Genomic DNA, 13,960 nt, shown 5'->3' on the forward strand with positions numbered 1-13,960 from the left:
TGGATGGATGGATGGATGGATGGATGGATGTATGGATGAAAGAATGGATGGATGAATGAGTGGATGGGTGAAAGGATGGATGGATGGATGGATGGATGGATGGATGAGTGGATGGATGGATGAGTGGATGGATGAAAGGATGGATGAATGAGTGGATGGGTGAAAGAATGAATGGATGGATGGATGGATGGATGGATGGATGGATGGATGGATGGATGGATGGATGAGTGGGTGAATGAGTGGGTGGATGGATGGATGGATGGATGGATGGATGGATGGATGAGTGGATGGATGAAAGGATGGATGAATGAGTGGATGGGTGAAAGAATGAATGGACGGATAGATGGATGGATGGATCGATGGATGGATGGCTGAATGAATGAGTGGGTGGATGGATGGATGGATGGATGGACGATGGATGGATGCACGACTGCATGAATGTGTGCATGTGTGAATGACCGACGAGAGCAGGAAGCCGCGCCTTCCCTCCCCGTCGGGCGGGCGGCAGGTGGTCAGGTGGGCCAGGTGCGGGGCGGCCGTCCGGGCCTGCGCAGTAGGGCGGGGCGGGGGGCGGGGGGGGAGGAGGAGGGGGGGGCGGGGGGGGAGGAGGAGGGGGGGGCGGGGGGGAGGAGGCGGGGGGGGAGGAGGAGGGGGGGGCGGCGGCGGCGGCGGCGGCGGCGCAGGCGCAGTGTCCCGGGCGCCGCGCGGGGGCTGTCGGCGGCTGCGCAGTGGGGCGGAGCCGGGGCCAGGTGGGAGGGAGGAGGGCGGGGCGGCCATGTTGGCGTCTGGGGCGCCGGGCCCGCCGCGCTGAGGTGAGGGGCCCCGCAGCCCGCCTGCACCGCCCGGGGGGCACGGGGACGACCGGGACGAGGAGGGGGGCGGCCGTGGCTGCGGGCGGCCTCCCCCACCGGCCCCTCGGCCGCCCCCGCCATGAACCCCGGCTTCGACCTCTCCCGCCGCAACCCGCAGGAAGACTTCGAGCTCATCCAGCGCATCGGCAGCGGCACCTACGGGGACGTCTACAAGGTCGGGCCCGGGGGCGACACACACAGGGGGGGGGGTCGCACACACACACACACACCACACCCCCTCCCCCTCCCCCCCCCCCGACGCATCTGGGCTTCGGGGGTCCCCCGATCACATCCCCGCTGCGAGGGGTCTCCGGACACATCTCGGCTTTAAGACATCTCTGGGCCCATTTGGGGTTCAGGGGGTCCCTGCGCACAGCCCTACTTTGAGGGGGTCCCTGGACACGGCCCCGTTTCAGGGGTCCCTGGACACAGCCCTGCTTTGAGGGGTCCCTGGACACAGCCCTGCTTTGAGGGGTGCCTTGACGCATCCCTACTTTGAGGGGTCCCTGGACACAGCCCCGTTTCAGGGAGTCCCTGGGTCCGGCCCCACTTCGAGGGGTCTCTGGACACTTCTCGGCTTTAAGAGATCTCTGGGCACATTTTGGGTTCAGGGGGTCCCTGGACACATCCCTGCTTTGAGGGGTTCCTAGGCACAGCCCCGTTTCAGGGGGTCCCTGGACACAGCCCTGCTTCGAGGGGTCCCTGGACACAGCCCCGTTTTGAGGAGTCCCTGGACACATCCCTACGTTGAGGGGGCCCTGGACACAGCCCTTCTTCGAGGGGTCCCTGGACACGGCCCCGTTTCAAGGGGTCCCTGGACACATTCCTGCTTTGAGGGGTCCCTGGACACAGCCCCGTTTCAAGGGGTCCCTGGACACGTTCCTGCTTTGAGGGGTCCCTGGACACAGCCCCGTTTCAGGGGTCCCTGGACACAACCCTGCTTTGAGGGGTTCCTGGACACGGCCCCTTTTCAGGGGGTCCCTGGGCCCAGCCCCACTCCGAGGGGGTCTCTGGACACTTCTCGGCTTTAAGAGATCTCTGGGCACATTTTGGGTTCAGGGGGGTGCCTGCGCACAGCCCCAGTTCTGGGGGTCCCTGGGCATATCCCTGCTTCAAGGGGCCCCCAGACACATCTCAGCTTTAAGAGATCTCCGGGTGCATTTTGGATTCAGGGGGTCCTTGGGCACAGCCCCGTTTCAGGGGGTCCTTGGGCACAGCCCCGTTTCAGGGGGTCCTTGGGCGCGGCCCCGTTTCAGGGGGTTCCTGGGCGCGGCCCCGTTTCAGGGGGTCCTTGGGCGCAGCCCCGTTTCAGGGGGTCCCTGCGCGCAGCCCTGCTTTGAGGGGTCCCCGGACACGTGTCGTCTTTAAGGGATCTCTGGGCACATTTCAGCTTCAGGGGGTCCCTGGGCACAGCCCTGCTTCAAGGGGTCCCCAGGCACATCTGGGCTTCAAGGGGTCTCGGGGCACAGCCCCGGTTTAGGGGGTCCCTGGGCACATCCCTGTTTTGAGGGGTCCCTGGGCCCATGTCGTCTTTAAGGGATCTCTGGGCACATTTCAGCTTCAGGGGATCGCTGGGCACAGCCCTGGTTCAAGGGGTCTCCGGGGTACAGCCCCGTTTCAGGGGGTCTCTGGGCACATCTCGCCTTCGATGGGTCCCCGGGCACTTCCTTGCTCCAAGGGAAGATCGGGGCACGGCCCTGTTTCAGGGGGTCCTTGGGCACATCCCTGCTTCGAGGGGTCCCCGGGCTTGTCTCGTTTTTAAGGGGTCATCGGGCACATTTTGGCTTCAGGGGGTCCCCTGGGCACATCCTTGTTTCGAGGGGTCCCTGGGCACATATCGGCTTCAGAGGGTCCCTGGGCACATCCCTTCTTTAAGGGGTCCCCGGACACAACTCGGCTTCGAGGAGTCCCCGGGGCACAGTCCCTTTTCAGGGGGTCCCTGGGCACATCCCTCCTTCGAGGGGTCTCTGGACACATTTCGGCTTCAGGGGGGGTCCCCCGGGGAACAGCCCCGCATTAAGGGGTCCCCGGGGCACATCCTTGCTTCAAGGGAAAACCGGGAGGCAGCCCCGTTTCGAGGGTTCTCCGGGACACACGTCGGCCTCAAGGGGTACCCGAGACGCAGCCCTGTTTTAAGGGGTCCCCGGACACATCTCGGCTTGAAGGGATCCCCGGCGACAGCCCTATTTCAGGGGGTCCCCGGGAAGATAATCCCCCTACTGTGGGGAGACGCCCCTGGAAAACCTCAGTTTACCTTTAGACCGTAAGCTCCCGTGGGCCGGGATCGTGTCTGCCAACTCGGTGGTGGTATCCTCTCCCAAGCATTTAGAACGGTGCTCGGCACACGCAAGTGCTCAGTAAATGCCACCGATGATGCCGGCGCCCGAGTCAGTGGGAAATGCCCTCCGGCGACGGGGCGCCGTCGCCTTGGTCCAGTCGGAGTGGGTCAGGGCGTTGGCATCGGCCTGGCCGAGATGGATCCTGCGTTGTTGCGGCCACAGCTGGGGTTGGCAGACTTGGAAGGCCTGGGAGAGTGGCACCGTTGACAGACCGTCACAGCTCTAGTAACAGGATCCGCCCCCACCTTCCCTCCCCAACCTTCCTACCTCCTTCCCCTCCCTGCGTCCAAAATTTTCCTCCTCCTCCTCTTCTCCCCGGGCACCGAATCTTAGAAAATGAAGCGTGACTGTTCGAAACGAATGGCACCTTGTGTGATTTCCGGAGACGCGCAGAATTGCCCTCTCGGAACCTGGCTCGTGGTGTAACCGATGATGCGGCTGTTTTCGAAAGGGAATTGAATTCCCAGGAAAAGTATTGGTTTGACAGATTGATACCTGCAGGTCTGCCGGTAGTTTAGGATTCCCGTTGCAGGAGGACCGCTTCGAAATCGGAGAGGCCGGCTCTGTCTCGGTGGCCGGCGGAGTTGAGACGGCCGAGGAGGCCGGTTTTTGGCAGATGCGACGGCAGCTTTGATTTAGTTGTTTATCTTAATCCTGGGATTGAAGTTGACCTCACCTTATTCCGGCTGATACCCGATGATAACCGGGAAAAAATAAATAAATCCAAAGCCTTAATATTTAAAATTAATCCAGTTGATTTTTTTTAAATGGTGTTTGCCCAAGGCTTTTTAAAATTGTGTTCCTTAAGCCCTCACTGTGTTCCAGGCACCGTTCTAAGCGCTGGAGCAGATACGAGCTCATCAGGTTGGACACAGCCCCTGTCCCCACATGAGGCTCACAGTCCTGATCCCCATTTTACAGACGAGGTGACTGAGGCACAGAGAAGTTGCGTGACTTAACCCAAAGTCACACAGCAACTATGTGGTGGAGCTACAGTCGGAGCCCAAGACCTCCGACTCCCAAGCCCACGTTCTATCCACTCTGCCACACTGCTTCTCCGATTAAATCTCCTATTTTTACCAATGCCTCAACGGGTAAATATTGAGTAATGTTTGCTTTTAAAGTGACTTCATTTGACCCTTACCCCAAAGAAGTGTCATGTCATATCAACATTTGAAAGTGTCTACACTTGAGGCCTTGAGAGAAACAGGCCTCGTGTAGGCCGCGTCCATTTCTGTTTCCTCTGTGGTCAACTTGGGTCGTAAGAGCCGAGAAGGCTGAAGCGGGATCTGTGAGGGTGGTGGGCGAGTTAATATATTGACGACGGTAAGCCCCTTGCGGGCAGGGGATCTGTGTACCAACTCCGTCGTATTGTCCTCTCCCAGGCGTTTAGCACGACGCTCTGCACACGGTAAGCGCTCCGTCAATACCGATGACGGTAACGGAGCCTCCCTTCAAACGTGACAGCGTGGGGCCAGTCCCAGAGATTGGGATTGAGAACCTCGTACGGAAAAATTTATGAGAGCTCTGGTGGTTTCGCCAGCATCCCTCGTTCTCTGTCCTGTCCCCACTGGGTCAACCAAATAGGCAGACAGAGGCGCAGCGCATCGTGACGGGCCTGCAGGAAATTTTTATCTGTTTACCCCAACAGTACACGTGGACGTACATAACCCTTCTGTATTTATCCTTAATTTAGTTTGCCTGTCTCCTCCTCTAGACGGGGTAGTTCCTTGTGAGCAAGGATGGCGCCTACCAACTCTAGTGTATCGTACTCTCCCCAGTGCTCGGTACACAGTAAGCGCTCGGTGAATACGAGCGACTGATTGTGGCCAAAGTGCCTGCGACGTAGGGGTGATGATGCCCATCTAGAGAGCAGGTGGTTCTCTGGGAAGCTGGGAGTTGCCGTGGTCTTCGCTGTCAGGATTAGCCACTCTCCGTCCACCAGTCCAGGAGCGCCAGGTAATTCAGTAGTATTCATTCAGTAGTATTTATTGAGCGCTTACTATGTGCAGGACACTGTACTGAGCGCTTGGAATGTACAGTTCGGCAGCAGATAGAGACAATCCCTGCCCAATGCCGGATTTACAGTCGAATCCTTCTGTCAAAAGCCTTCTCCACTAACAGCAGACCCCCCCCCCCACCCCAGCAGGCGCTCCCCTTCTTCCAGTTGCTGCATCTCCCCCCAACCCCCGCCCCCCAAGATGTGGTGTGGGTCGGATCTGTAGGAGAGATTAATATGTTAATGCAGCTCAGGCCCGCTGATCGATAGCAAGTCTCACTCAACAGTGGTGTGAGCCCGTTTTGGGGCCGGGATTGTCTCTGTCTGTTGCCGAATTGTCCATTCCAAGCGCTTAGTACAGTGGTCTGCACATATTAAGCGCTCGATAAATACTCTTGTATGAATGAATATTCATTCAGCAGGCAACAGGAGGGCGGTAAGCCGTGTAAGCCATTCCTCTTTCTTCGTGCCTTTTCTATTGGCCTGGCCCAGAGAAGGGGCCTTCTGAAGAATAACAACAGTATTTGTATTTTAAGCGCTTACTGTGTGCCAGGCACTGTCCTAAGCGCTGGGGTGGATACAAGCAAATCGGGTTGGACACGGTCCCTTTCCCACGTGGGGCTCACAGTTTCAATCCCCATTTTACAGATGGGGTAACTGAGGCCCAGTGAAGTGATCTGCCCACGGTCACACAGCAGACAAGTGGCAGAGCTGGGATCAGAACCCATGACCTTCTGACTTCCAGGCCCGTGCTCTGTCCACAACGCCATGCTGCTTCCCATCTTCTGGCTTCCTGGCGGCACTTTTATATTTTTTTTTTTTTGGCTTTTAATTTTTTCTGTCCCACTCCCTCAGTGTATCCAGGTGACATTTCCCCATCATACCCCCCCCCCCCCCAGCTTAGGTCCCAGGGTGTCGATGAGAACGTTCATTACCTGAAAGAATGGCATGACTTGGGGCACGTGGGTGTGGACTCATCAGCACCGGACAGGGCTCTCTGACTCGATAAAACCTAGCTCGTGGTGACGGGAGCCGGACGCCCCCGTTCTCGGAGAGGTCAGTCTTCGTCGGGTCGGTGGCCGTTGGAGATGGGTAGAAATGGTTTCTCAGCTGATGGGAACAGATCCGCAAGGGAAGCAGCGTGGCCTAGTGGATAGAGCCCGGGCCTGGGAGTCGAAAGGCCCCGATCCCAACTCCGGCACTTGTCCGCTGTGGGACCTTGGGCAAATTGCTTTACGTCTCCAGGCCTCAGTTCCCTCATCTGGAGAATGGGGATTAAGACTGTGAACCCCATGTGGGACAATGGACTGTATCCAACCTGATTATCTCGTAGCTACCCCAGCACTTAGAATAGTGCTTAACACCTAGTGAGCGCTTAAAGAACACCACCGTCATCACTGGGCCGGAGAGAGACGTGCCTCTCTGGGGGCACACGGCACCTCCGTGCCTCTCGAAACCCTTGCCTGCTTATCCCGACCCTGCCACTTGTCAGCTGTGTGACTGTGGGCAAGTCACTTAACTTCTCCGGGCCTCAGTTACCTCATCTGTAAAATGGGGATTAAGACTGTGAGCCTCACGTGGGACAACCTGATGACCGTGTATCTCCCCCAGCGCTTAGAACAGTGCTCTGCACAGAGTAAGCGCTTAATAAATACCAACATTATTATACCCTATTGCACCCTCCTGCCATTTTTTCAGCTCTGGTGTGTCTAGCGGAGAGGCGGGTAACTGTATATCTTTGTTGTTGTTGTTGCTGCTGTTTATTTTTCACTTCTTGTTTTTGGCTTTTCCCCTAGTTTTTGCAAGGAAAAGACTTCCTGACCTTTGCTAAGTCACTGAGTATCAGTTGAAGATGGTTTAGGAAATCAGCCAAGGCACAGAGGTGCCTGCCGAAGCGGAGGTCTCGGGGATAGGATGTTCTGCGACCCCCCCCCCCCCCCGCCCCCCAGACTGCGTCCGTTCTCCCAGACGGTCACCTGGGAACGTGTACCTCTGGGAATAGGAAGACGGGGCAAGAGGGCGGTTGGCTCGGCGCAAACCGTCGCCACCGATGCAAAAACAACTCCAGAGCGTGGCCTCCGTGGCAGACCGTACCTTCCCCCTTTTGACCATTGCTTTCTGAGTAGTGCTCGGCCCCAAACGGCAAGGGATCAGAACCAGGGACACAAGACTGTAGTGTTAATTGGGGTATTTGTTAAGCGCTTACTAGGTGCCAGGCACCGAACTAAGCGCCGGGGTCAAGATAATCGGGTCCCACATGAGACTCACCGTCTAAGTAGGAGGGGAGAGCAGGGACTGAATCCTCATTTGGCATCTAAGAGGACTGAGGCACAGTGAAGTGAAGCGACTCGTCCAAGGTCACGTAGTAGGAGAGTGGCGGGGGGCCGGGATTTGAACCCAGGTTCTCTGACTCCCAGGGCCCGTGCTCTTTCCACGAGGCTATGCGGCTTCTCAGGGTGTCCTTCCAGTGATGCTCAAATTCATGGATGCGGCCTCGCCGTCGGCAGAATTGTCTGCGATCCGAAGGAAAGTTCTACAACCGTATTGATGAACAGGGAGATTGACGAAGTTTTAGCCATCTCTTATTCATTCAATAGTATTTATTGAGCGCTTACTATGTGCAGAGCACTGGACTAAGCGCTTGGCATGTACAGATCGGTAACAGAGACAGTCTCTGCCCTTTGACGGGTTTACAGTCTAATCAAATCTAATCTCTTATAATTTTTGCCCCACAGATCATGATTACCAAAGGGGTTTGTGGGCCTCAATCGGTCCTCAATTACTCCTCTTTAGAAAGCGATAGCTTATCCGACCTATTTTGCATTGGAGAACTTGAAGGCCGGGAGAACATTCTGCTGGCAGAGTTATTAACAATTGATTCCTGACTCCTGCGCTGCTAGACCATTTTTGCTTTCGCATAGATTGCCAAACAACTGCTCTATAATACAGTAGGTTGATCTCTGCCAGCAGGGCTGGGTTTGAACCAAACTCCACATCCCCTGAGTCATTCCGTTCTTCCCTGCTAAGCAGTCCAGTGATAATTCTGATGAAAATGTGTCCGCGTTCGTGACCGTGCAGATGATCTTTAGTCCGTCATTTGTACTGATTGAGCGCTTACTGTGTGCCGAGCACTGTACCAAACGCTTGAGAGAGAACAGAGTCGGCGGACACGTTCCCTGCCCACGAGGAGCTTACGGTCTAAAGGATGTTGCCATGTTCAGATCAGGATTTTCTATTTTTGCCTTTTTACTAGGACCTGATGAATTCAGGCTCTCATTATTTTAAGGAGGAAAAGACTAGACTGTAAGCTCGTTGCGGGCAGGGAATGTGTCCGTTATATTGTTACGTTGTGCTCTCCCAACCGTTCGGAACAGTGCTCCGGTCACGGTAAGTGCTCAATAAATACGATTGAATGAATGAATGAATTGTCAATACAACATAATACGTACAAGAAGAATCCAACAAGAATTTTGTGTCCATCAGAAAAAGGTTGCGACGCTTTTCAAAAGCCCCCCCTTGTAGGAAAGTGGCCCGTTCTAAACAGAAAAGGTTCGGATTCTGCTGATTTTTAGATAAACAGTGAGGGATTGTCATCGACATATTCCAACCCATTATTGCAGTGAAAGCTTTGAACACTGGTACATTTTTCTTGGAGTGCCAGGTCTGAAAATAACCCATTTTGAGTCAAACATTTTGCATAATTCTAAATGCCTAGTTCAATTAAGTACCGGGGATTCTCCTACAATGCAGAGGCATGTTCTTGAAGTACCATATATTGCGAGACAATCACATTTAGACTAACCTTTGATTCGCTGGGAATTTATGGGTTTGGGGGAGGATGGTTCAAAGACACCCCTTTAACTGATATTTTCCATTATACATTCCTCTAATACCCTGATGTCTACCGTGATCAGAATGCTTTACTCCGGCCACCCTGCCATTTTATTCTGCTAAATAATGTAAGATTCCCCAAACACAAAAATAATGTGAAATTCTGTATAGCATCTAGGGCAGGAACTGAAGCAGCATCACACTTTTACTGACACTTCAAGCATGTGCACAGCTGTTCTTGCCTCTCCCAGATCTATTTGCCAAGCGCTTAGTACAGTGCTCTGCACACAGTAAGTGATCAATAAATTCGATTGAATGAATGAATGAACTTGTGGATTGGGTTAACACCTGCTCTTTCATACATATCAATCAAGCAGTTGTATTTATTGAGCATTTACTGTGGGCAGAACACTGTAGTAAGTCCTAGGGAGAGTTGGCAGACACATCCCCTCCCCACAGGGAGCTTACAGTCTGGAGGACCGAAAGGACTCTAAAGCTAAGATGTGGTAGCAAGTAACTCACGGGTTACCCATCTCCCCAAAGATTCACGAAATGATGGGCTGTAGTTTTGGTGACTCTAACTTCAGGGGGTGAGAACCCTGATGATAATTCGCTCCATGCAAAACTTCCAGATCCATTGGTCTCCGCTAGGATTTTCCCTTAGGTCCAAAAGTCTATCTGCATTTAGTTTTTAAAACCGACCAATCAGTGGTACTTATTGAGCACTTACTTTGTGTGTGTGTAGAGCACCGTACTAAGCGCTTGGGAGGCTACAGTTCAGCGGAGTTGGCAGACGCGATGCCTGCTCATAGGAGCTTACAAATCTGCATCCCGTCCGTAGTGTTCCGATTGCCAGGTAACTTTTCCAGGCATTTCTTATTCCCGAAATTGCCGTTCCTTGAGTTTTCTCATGATTCCTGTCCACCCACTGTAATTAATTGAAATTCTTTACACCGGAAGTGTAGAGAGTAGGGCAGGGCGTATAGGTAGGGGAATCAGTCAATCAATTAATAGTATTTATTGAGCACTTATTATGTGCACAGCACCACACTGAGCGCTTGGGAGAGTATGGTACAACAGAATTAGCAGACAAGTTCCCTGCCCATAATGAGCTTACAGTTTGGAGGGGGAGACAGGCATTAATATGAATAGGTAATTTACAATATATCATTTAAAGATAATGTGAACTGATGTGCATCGATGATAATTCGCTCTATACAAAACTCCCAAATTCATTGGTCTCCGCTAGGATTTTCCCTTAGGTCCAAAAGTCTATTTGCGTTTAGTTTTTAAAATCAACCAATCAATCCGTGGTACTTATTGAGCACTTACTTTGTGTGTGTGTCATTTAAAGATAGGTACATAAATGCTGTGCGGCTGAGTTTGGGGTGAATTTCAAACGTCCAAGGGTAACAGATCTGAGTGCATAGGTGACACAGAACGGAGAGCGAGAAGGGGAAGGGAGAGGAGAGATGTTAAGACCCCCCCACGATCCTTGCCGGATGCTAATTTGGAGCCTTTGGATTATACTTTAAACGAGCAGGAAACCAGCTCCCTTCTCAATCTGTGCAGAAGTAGTGATAGTTAAAAGTTCAGGTGAGAAGGATCACAGTTAAGTGAAGTCTCAGCACTGTGGAGCACTCGTGGGTCAGTGACCTGAATCACTCTCCCCACCTTCAAAGCCTTATTGAAGGCACACCTCCTCCAAGAGGCCTTCCCTAAGCCCCCTTTTCCTCTTCTCCCACTCCCTTCTGCGTCGCCCTGACTCGCTCCCTTTGTTCAGCGCCCCTCCCAGCCCCACAGTGCTTATGTATAGATTGTGTAATTAATTTGTTTTATATTAATGTCTGTCTCCCCACCTCTAATAATAATAATAATGTTGGTATTCGTTAAGCGCTTACTGTGTGCCAAGCACTGGGGTAATAATAATGTTGGTATCTGTTAAGCGCTTACTATGTGCAGAGCACTGTTCTAAGCTCTGGGGTAGATACAGGGTCATCAGGTTGTCCCACGTGAGGCTCACAGTCTTAATCCCCATTTTACAGATGAGGTAACAGGCACAGAGAAGTTAAGTGACTTGCCCACAGTCACACAGCTGACAAGTAGCAGAGCTGGGATTCGAACCCATGACCGCTGACTCCCAAGCCCGTGCTCTTTCCACTGAGCCACGTTGCTTCTCTATAGATACAAGGTAATAGGTCATCCCACGTCTTCCACCCCATTTGACAGATGAGGTAACTGAGGCCCAGAGGAGTGAAGTGACTTGCCCAAGGTCACACAGCTGACAAGCGGGGGAGTCGGGATTAGAACCCATGACGTCTGACTCCCAAGCCCGGGCTCTTTCCACTAAGCCACGCTGCTTCTCTAGACTGGAATCTCATTGTGGGCAGGGAACGTGTCTGTTTAGTGTTGGATTGTACTCTCCCAAGTGCTTAGTACAGTGCTCTGCACACAGAGCACTCAATAAGTATGATTGAATGAATTTAGTGTAGTCTCATATGAAAAAGTCAGAGCATTGTGTTGTAATTTACTGTCAGACCAGGAATGTTTTGAGGGTATGTGTGATTCAAAACAGTTTCCAAATGACACCAAATATGAAAAAAAACCCCAAAATATTTGTCTGTGGGCTCTTTCTGAGAACAAATTGGAAAGACCAAGCTTCTCATTTAACTCGGTCCTCGTCTGACCCTTGCTCGTGTAGCCCTTCAGGTCTTGGGCCTCACAATTAAGGAGGCCCTGAGCAGAACAGAAACACAAAGTTATGAAAGCATTGAAGAATTAGACCTAAAGGAGCCGGGGCCCTGCTTAATTCTCCAAGTGTTTAAAAGACCGTTTCACGGTTTGGTAAACAGCTGTTCTCCATCTCCATTGAGGACAGGAGGAGAAGTAGGTTTAAAATGTAGCATGAGGGATTGAGATTAGATGTAAAAAAACAATTTTTTTTTGAAATTTTGGAATGCTTTCAAGAGGTTGGGGGATCTCCTCTCGGAATTTCGATGCTCATCAGATCTCCCCATGCTCATTGTAGTGCTCTATAAGTGCTCAATAAATAGCACTGATTGATCAGTCTGAGGTTTTTGCCGAAGCCGACCTGACAAAGCAGGAGTAGGAGTGGGGATCGTCACCCCGGGGTAATTTCCAATACCGCTCTATCACTGATACTCATCTTTTCTCCTTCAACCTCCCTTCTTTCCCCACCCGTAATGTCTGATGCCCTGCAAAGTTTTGAATGTTCATCAGTAGTGTTTAGCACATTTTGTTTTCAGACTATTTTAGGGACTTTGCTAATTTTACCACTCTGGGTGTGTGTGTGTGTGTTTGGTAAGTTTTCTCTGCCTTTGTTGTGAATTGCTCTGTTTATAAATTGTAGGAAGGGAGGAGGGAGAGGAAGATGCTGTAAAGATGGAAACGTTGATTAGAGCTCTGTTTCCCTGAAAGTAGTTATACGTTAAGTAACTTTACTTGGTTTAAAAGTTTTAATTTGTTGGGTTTCAGTTGCTTTCTACAGAGAGCTTCTACTGGAAGGCAGAAAGAAAATGGAGGAGCCTTGATTCTGGGCTGACGTGGATTCTCATAATTTTTTGAAATACCATCAAAGAAAAGAAAATACTTTGTTGTTTTTTTAATGCTTGTTCCAGAGGTGACATCTAGCAATCTAACCCGTCAGTCATATTTGAATGCCCACTCTGTACTAAGATTTGGGAAAATATAGTTAAGAGGCACAGCCCCCGGCTTCCAGTTGAACAGGACAGACAGAAGCAAGCCAGTCACATAAAGCTGTGGTTGTTGATGGCAAAAGTAGAAATTGAGAATCTGTACAACTGTTAATGTGCACAAAATAAGCCCTGAGGGTGGATGTTCGAATGCATGCAACCTGGAAAGATAACTTTTTTTTTTTAAGTGACATTTGTTAATCCCGTTTTATATCAGGCACTGCTAAAAGCAGCGGGGTAGCTACGGAATAATCAATTTGGGCACAGACCCCGTCCCACATAGAGCTCACAATCTTAGTCTTCATTTTATAGATGAGGTAACTGAGGCCAAGAGAAGTTAAGCGTCTCTGCCTACTTTCACAGAGCAGACGAGAACAGATTTGGGACTAGAACCCAGGCCCTCTGACTCCCAGGCTCTTTCCATTAGGCCTCGCTATTTCTCAGTTAATTGGGGAACTTAACGGGGGAACGGCTCTGGGACGAGATGGAGTTAGTGTTCTAGTTCTGAAATTTGAAAGGGTATTCCTTTCTGCATCACCCTTGCACCTGGATTTGCACCCTTGGTTCACTCTTCCTTCAGCCCCACGGTATACTTATGTGTATATCTGTTATTTATAGTAATGTCTAGACTGTAAGCTCATTGTGGGTAGGGAGCATGTCTACCATCTCTGTCGTGTACTGTACTCTCCCAAGCACAGAGTACAGGGCTCTGCACCCAGTTAGCACTCGATAAATACGAGTGATTGATGCCCGAAGCGCATTGCAACTATGCACACTCTATGTACCTTCCCCCTTCTTTAATAAGAATAATAATAATGTTGGCATTTGTTAAGTGCTTAGTGCATTCCGTTCTTTAGTCACTAATAGTTCATATTTGTAGCATCCTTTCTGTCAGTGATCACCGAGTATCTCCCAACTCAAGGAGATTTGTTTTTGGTTAAAAAAAATAAATAAATGAGGCTATGCAAACACATACTTTCAAGCTTATTCCTAGCCCTATAGTAGCTCCCAAATCAAGGAATTACAGGGCTAGGAGTAAGCTTGAAAGTATGTGTTTGCATAGTCCCATATTTTTTTAAACCATGGAAAACCGGAGAACTTAATGGACTAAGCGTCGATATAGAGTATGAAAATTCCCACAGCCATTTTACAAATTAAAGCTTTAAGACCGAAAAGAGAGTAGCCAGCGATTATATTCATATTTACTGCATATTTTGTCCTTTCTCA

General features: G+C 51.3%; 1 protein-coding gene across 6 annotated transcripts in view; it reads left to right on the forward strand.

Moving 5' to 3' along the window:
• The first annotated feature begins 776 nt into the window (after positions 1 to 776).
• MAP4K3 (mitogen-activated protein kinase kinase kinase kinase 3) overlaps positions 777 to 13,960 on the forward strand; it is a 194,037-nt gene continuing 180,853 nt past the window's right edge. For 4 of the 6 annotated variants that reach the window (XM_029066090.2, XM_029066103.2, XM_029066120.2 and 1 more), the window contains exon 1: positions 777 to 1,026. In XM_029066090.2, the coding sequence (XP_028921923.1) occupies positions 931 to 1,026 (96 nt within the window). In that variant the 5' untranslated portion in view covers positions 777 to 930. The remainder of the gene's footprint in view (positions 1,027 to 13,960) is intronic. The other 2 variants (XM_029066095.2, XM_029066129.2) reach the window with 1 other exon arrangement.

This window comes from Ornithorhynchus anatinus, chromosome 1, assembly GCF_004115215.2.
Source record: "Ornithorhynchus anatinus isolate Pmale09 chromosome 1, mOrnAna1.pri.v4, whole genome shotgun sequence".
Classification (NCBI taxonomy): domain Eukaryota; kingdom Metazoa; phylum Chordata; class Mammalia; order Monotremata; family Ornithorhynchidae; genus Ornithorhynchus; species Ornithorhynchus anatinus.